General features: G+C 49.2%; 1 protein-coding gene across 1 annotated transcript; it reads right to left on the bottom strand.

Annotated features, from left to right (window-relative positions):
- Nucleotides 1-892: 892 nt before the first annotated feature.
- Nucleotides 893-4,733, bottom strand: LOC308468984 (putative transmembrane protein INAFM2). Its single transcript, XM_081024312.1, has one exon. The coding sequence runs from the start codon at nucleotides 3,999-4,001 to the stop codon at nucleotides 3,660-3,662; it is 342 nt and encodes a 113-aa protein (XP_080880438.1). The 5' UTR covers nucleotides 4,002-4,733; the 3' UTR covers nucleotides 893-3,659.
- Between the last annotated feature and the right edge of the window lie 1,396 nt (nucleotides 4,734-6,129).

Raw genomic sequence — 6,129 nt, 5'->3', positions numbered from 1 at the left:
ACACATTTCCCATAAACCCAGCTTCCAAATATACTGAACTGTCCTGGCACCCGATAAGTCTTCTTCCTTCCTTCCTCTCCCACTCATTCCCCTTTGATGAGAATCAGCAGAGATGAATCCCAGATCAACGTATCGCGAAAGCAGCGTTTCTCACCAAGTCTGTTCCTGCCAACTCGGAGGTCCAAACTGCACAATAGTCTAATCCTACCCGCAACACAAAACCATCGCCACAGCAATGGGCCCCTTCCACACATCACCTTCAGAATAGTCAGTAGTGTGCAGCAGGCATGTAAAAAGTCATGTATGTGGGATCAGACACACATTTTCCCACACTCTGCACCTGCCCACTGGGAAGCTACTATTGGGCCCACTGAGCAAACAGACATCAAACAAAACAATCGACAAGCTAACTGTACATTTTCTTTGAATGCCTTCCATGTATGAATGTTTTATAACACACGAAACAGTTCGACTTTCTACAGTTACGCCCTCAACAATCAAAGACATGCAAAGCTTGTCCCAAACAGGGTGCCCTCAATCCACAGAAAGCCAGGCTTGCTTTAATCCGAATTAAAGCTAACTGGAGTTCCTGTGCCCACAAAGTTCTTTTTTCTGCCATTTGACCAAAGCGCTTCTCCTCCTGACCCCTGCTGCATATAGCCATCTCCAAATCACATAAATATTCAGATTTCCCCAGCCTCCTGTCTGGAGTAACAGACAAACCAAACAGCTGGTTAAAAGAGGATCTAGAATCTAGAGCTGAAGCAATTTTTTTCTTGATGGGTAAGGCTGACAGGCTACTCGCCATTTCCTGCATCTGTAAATAGGGGAGGGTAATACTCTCTTAAGGAATGTGGTTTTTTAAATAAAAAACAAGTCAAAAACATTTGAGTTTAGGCAGAAATCTCTCAGTGTATTTTTTTTTCACCTTAAAAATATTTTTTTAAAAATATACAGAACTTCTGAATACAGACATAGCTTACATGGCTGAATTAGATATAGACATAGAGCATGTTCACAACTTCGAATTTAAACCTATTCAAGCCTGACGTTCAGTGACAACCGTACAGAAGGTTAGTGGCTTGGCAGCCCAATATCAAGTAATTTTGCCAACATTTCATTTCATTTCTTCCCCCAGAGTAAATCACTCAGAAATATCACACATTTGTCCTTGCGTGTTCAAAATGTCTGACTAGCAGTATTAACTGTACAACATATCAAAAAATATACTGGAAATCCCTCTAAGGGCACAAATTTTTGCTATTTATTTGAATCAATAAAGGGGGGTGGTGGGAACCTTGTATTTTCCTTCAAAGGCCTGTGGCCTCCCCAAAACAACACATCCATCGGAGGTCAGTTCACTATTACAGCTTCAGCTTTTTTAAAAAACACGCTGCTCTTCTTTGTTTTTAGTTTGCTACTTCAGCCACTGGATCCAGCTGATCAGAAGCGGGCAGCTTGCAAGCTTCCTTAGTTCAAAGCGAGAAAGTCAAGCAATGAGCAAGTCAGGGAGCAGCTACACAACACCCTGGGGGTCCAGTGGTTTCCTGGGCCGGCATGCTGCTACCAGTGCTCAAGGCCAGTTCAGGCTGCTCACACATACAGTGTTACCTGGGGACTAATTGTCTCTTACTTCTTACTTCTGAGCAGGAATGAATAGGATTTGCATTGCAGGCTTCCAAGCTCCCCTCTCCTGCCGCACAGTGGACTTGGGGTTACAATTTCCGATGGAGAAATCAATCCCCTTGTCACTGCAGGAACACAGATCACGTAGCTGATATACACAGCAACTGCCATCCCACAGCAGACAATACACATGTGTGACACATTGTAATGCACATGTTCCAGAGAGGAAGCCATATTTATCTTTTCCAGGGGGGAAAAATCAACAAGAGGCCTGTGGAACCTCTGACTAATATATTCTGATGTAAACTCAAGTGTTTATTATACCCGATGCAATAAAGTTTTAAGAGACTACAAGATTCTTTGTGCAGATGCTTTTTCCTGACAAAAAGATTTATGCGCCTGTGGGAAAAGAGTACTGTACGAAGTGATGGAAACGATCAACTATAGAACTAAACGCTATGAGCTACAGAGGGAAAATGCATGTTTTAAAAAACCTGAATATCAGCTATGTCTAAGCACTACAGTGGGTTTTAAACCATGTTCTGCTCTCATTAGATTCTTCAGCAAAATCGTGAATGTTGTCAGCTCATACACTAATGTATTTCAAATCCCTAACAGACAAGTTTAAAAATATAAAAGATTAGGCCTCTGACATAGGTTCAAGAGAAGAGACTAGATTCAAGTCAGGTTCTGGGGAAACTAACCGTGGCCATTTCCAGGTATATATTTCTATACGAGGGTGGTTGTGTTAGCTGCTTCACTGTTCCAACGCTCAGACTACTGGAATCGCTCATACCATTGTAAAGTCTGCATTTACAGGAATGGTCCTATGGCATTATAATGCAACTGTTTTATTTCTGGAAGCCCCAGAGGCAGTTGCAACCAACCAAGGAGAACAGAAGTGGCAGAAGGATGGTTTGGGGATTTCCAGACAAAAACAGTGACCAAAGGGTAGCTGTTTCCACTTGCTCTTATTCACTGCTGGGAAGGGGAAGGGGTGTTCACCATTTGCAGTGGGCAGGGTAGAGTCAACCCAAATTGGGAAGGTCAGCATGCAGGCCAGCCGCGATATCAGTGGGGGTTTATGTCAAAGAATTTAGGACTGGCAGCAATGACAGCTGAAACAGAAGGAAAGTTAAATGAAACTCAAATCTGATGTAACTGGCCTGGGAAAAGGTCAGGAACAAATACACCAAAGGTTAACTCTCAAAAGCAGCATCGCCATGAGGCCGGAGAAATATGACAACAGTAACCTCAGGAATGAATTCCTTTTGGGCATGTTTACAGCAAAATATTAACCGGAACGCGTCTTCCTTGCTTACAATTTGGAAAAGAATGTTTTAACAAAAGAGGTGCTGAGCAAGCAGTAATAAAGCACAGGGTCAAACAGTGCTATAGCCAGGGCTTTAAGGAACTGGGTATCCTTTTCCACCCCAGATTAGCTGTGACTTGCAAAGGAAGCTTTCCCCAATAGCCCTTTAAACACCATTCAGCACCTGCTCCTTCCCTCTGTCCGCGTGTGTACAGAATATAGATTATATAGGTCCTCTCTATGCATTAACTAAGGGGCTCTGTATACAAAGAGGTATATGCACAGGGGTACAAAGGAAATGCCTCGGGGTACATTTCAGATAGGCTGACATACCTGAGCTCCATTCCACGTGGTTCCCCCCCACTTATTTAGGGATTAATAAAGCGTATTTGTAAAAACTAAAAACCGGTACAGTTTTCCCTGCTCGAGTCCCAGAGAGCGAGGCGGGGAAGCCAAGGGCCAAGACAGGAGGAGAAGAGTCCTTCATCTCCCGGCCTTTCCGAGTCCACAGTCGAGAGCGCGCTCTCGAGTCCGGGGCGACGGGGCGGTCCAGGCTCCCTGCTTGCTCCAGCGGCCGTCGGGGCTCCCGGTCGGATGGCTTCCCTTGTACTCCGCAGTCGCTGTCTCCGCCGGAGTCGGTGCAGCACGGTGGGGTCGGTCGAGGGATGGGGTTGGCGGGGAGAAAGGTTGTGCCTCCGGCCTCCTGGGCCGGATCGAGTCCCTAGCGCGCCGCGGTGTCGGGCGTCGTCGTGGGCGGCACGGCGGTGGTCAGCGGCCTCGTGCTCTCTCCGGTGCCGGGCGCGAGCGGGCCGGGGTCGGGGCCGGGGGCCGTCCCGGGCGGCTGGGGCGGGGTGTGCGGCCCGCCGCGCACGGGCTGCCAGATGAGGCTGTAGTAGACGGCCAGTACGATGGCGGCCAGCGAGACGGAGAGGACGTAGGCCAGCACGGTGGCCAGGCGCACCCACTTCTTGTTGGTCTTGGCCGCCATGCGCGCCTTCTTGTCCCCGGTGTAAGTGGCCGGCTTGCCCCGCTCCCCGCCCGCCCCCGCCTCCTTCTCCTTCATGGGGGCGCGGCCTTTGGCCCGCTGCTCCACCGCCCTCTCCGTCTTGCTGAGGCTCCCGAGCGGGATGGGCCCCGAGGGACGCGCCGCCGCCGATCACATCACGACATGCCCCGGGGCGCCGGGAGAACCAGGCGCTGCTGCTGCTGCTGCTGCTGCTGCAGCGGGTGGGCCTCGCAGGCAGGCGGCGGACGGCGATCGACGGCCTCGGCGGCGAGCTTGCGACGCGCCCGGCTGCAGGGGGGCGGCCGCGGGTGGGGAAGCCCGTCGGCGGAAAGGCAGCGTCGCTCGGCCTCGACCCGCGGCGAGGATGCTGCTGTCGGGGCGCGCGCCTCCCTCTCTCTTTCGCAGCAGCAGCAGCAGCTGAATCCGCGGCGTCTCGGCGGCGCTCAGCGGCCGGGCTGTGCAGGCAGCGGGTATTAAAGGGGCACGAGCGCCGACGGAGGTGGGAGCGGATGCTGTGGCGCCTTAAAAAGGCAATGCAAGAGCGGGAGGACCACCGGCCAGCCGCGGCTCTGCACTGGCAGCAGGCCAGGGACCGCCGACCCGCCTTCTGTCCGGGGAGGGGAAACAGCTCCGGCGCATCACATATTGGGAGGGGGAGCGACTCGGGGGGCTGCGATCCCCACTCCCATTTCCCTGGGAGTCAGTCTCATTTAATGGAGTCACTACTTCCGAGTACATGCGGTAGGGTCGCGCTGGGGGGGGGGGAGCGGGGGCGGGGGAGACAGGAAGCGAAAGGTACACGCAAAGCTGCGATCCTAAACAAATTTGCAATTCTTGGCTATTGAGGCTGGTGGGGGGAGTCGCCCTGAATGAAATGGGACTTCCTTCCGAATATCCCTGCATTGCTCCGCGTTGCTCAGAAGTCCTAAGCCATTCGAGAGAGAGGTCCGCTTCAGACACTAGTTTTCCCTCCTCTAGCTGATATTAGGGTGCGGGCGTGGGGGAATGGTCAAATATCGAGGCGCCCGTCCGTGATCCCGAAGTGACAGGTATGGAAGAACAAACGGTCAGCGAGCCGCACTCTCCTCCCCACCGGCCTGTGCTGTAATGTCAACATGGGGACTCCCGGATTTTATCCTGGAAGAACTCCTGAACTAGTTTGGGGGCCCGTTCATCGCACTGTGGACATTTGTGAGTCTCATAGCTCCCATTTCAAACATTGCAAAAGAAGCCAAGAAAACCGCTTTTTCAATCTATCAACCATGGGGGGAATTTTGGACCAATAGGTGAGCACCTGGAGTCTGGACATTGCAAATATTAGGTGCGTTTGACCGTTTGAAAAACGCCTCTAGAAATCTAATCTGCCCTGCCCAAGATGCTGGTGTGTCTAATAGAGATTCTAGGACCCACTAATGACTTTGGTGTGTGTGATCCAACATTTTGTATTTTTGTTTCATGGGAGCAAGGAATTGAGGGGGAAGAAGCTAGAAAAGTGCTCACTGGTTCCAAACTTTCAAAACAGAGATTTTCAAAACAGGAGTGTTAGAATGAAGTCACCTTAAGATGCTCTGTTACTGCCATTTGACTCTTAATGCAGTGATGTGCCAATATGACATGTTGAGAACAAAGGATTGGAATGTAATAATCCCTCTGCTGATTTTATACATATGAGATAGAACTGCCCTTTAGGTATATTGGATCAAAATACTAAATGAGGTGGATAAATGAATGGCAATATACCACTTGTCTTATTAGGACCATTTGATCTCTGATCTGCTGGCTGCTGCTAAATTCAAAGTCTTAAAGTATAACTATGTGACAAAAGTTTGAAATGTTGCACAAATGCTAACATCCGATAAATTGATGACATGTCTAGATAGAAAAAGGACAGCTGAAACATCTTTGAAATGCAGTGTTCATGAAAGATACACCTCAATCACTCAGAAGTCCTAAATGGATTTCCAGAAGTTCAATTACAGTATAACATTTCAAACTGTTTTAAATGCTTTTTAAAAAAACCAAACAGTTCTGTGACATGAATCTCATTTGTTCTATCTGAAGGTATAACCTCTTAGGAAAGAAATGCTTCTGTATTTCCTCTTTTTTTAATATGACAGGCAAATAGCTATACATTAATTCAGGTGGGTTTCATCTACGTCCTCTTGCTTGCTGGCCTGCTTGAGCC

The sequence above is a fragment of the Podarcis pityusensis genome (genome assembly GCF_964106645.2).
Source record: "Podarcis pityusensis genome assembly, contig: HAP1_SCAFFOLD_741, whole genome shotgun sequence".
Lineage (NCBI taxonomy): Eukaryota > Metazoa > Chordata > Lepidosauria > Squamata > Lacertidae > Podarcis > Podarcis pityusensis.
Note: the sequence above shows the minus strand (reverse complement) of the source record. Positions and strands in the feature narration are given on the sequence as shown.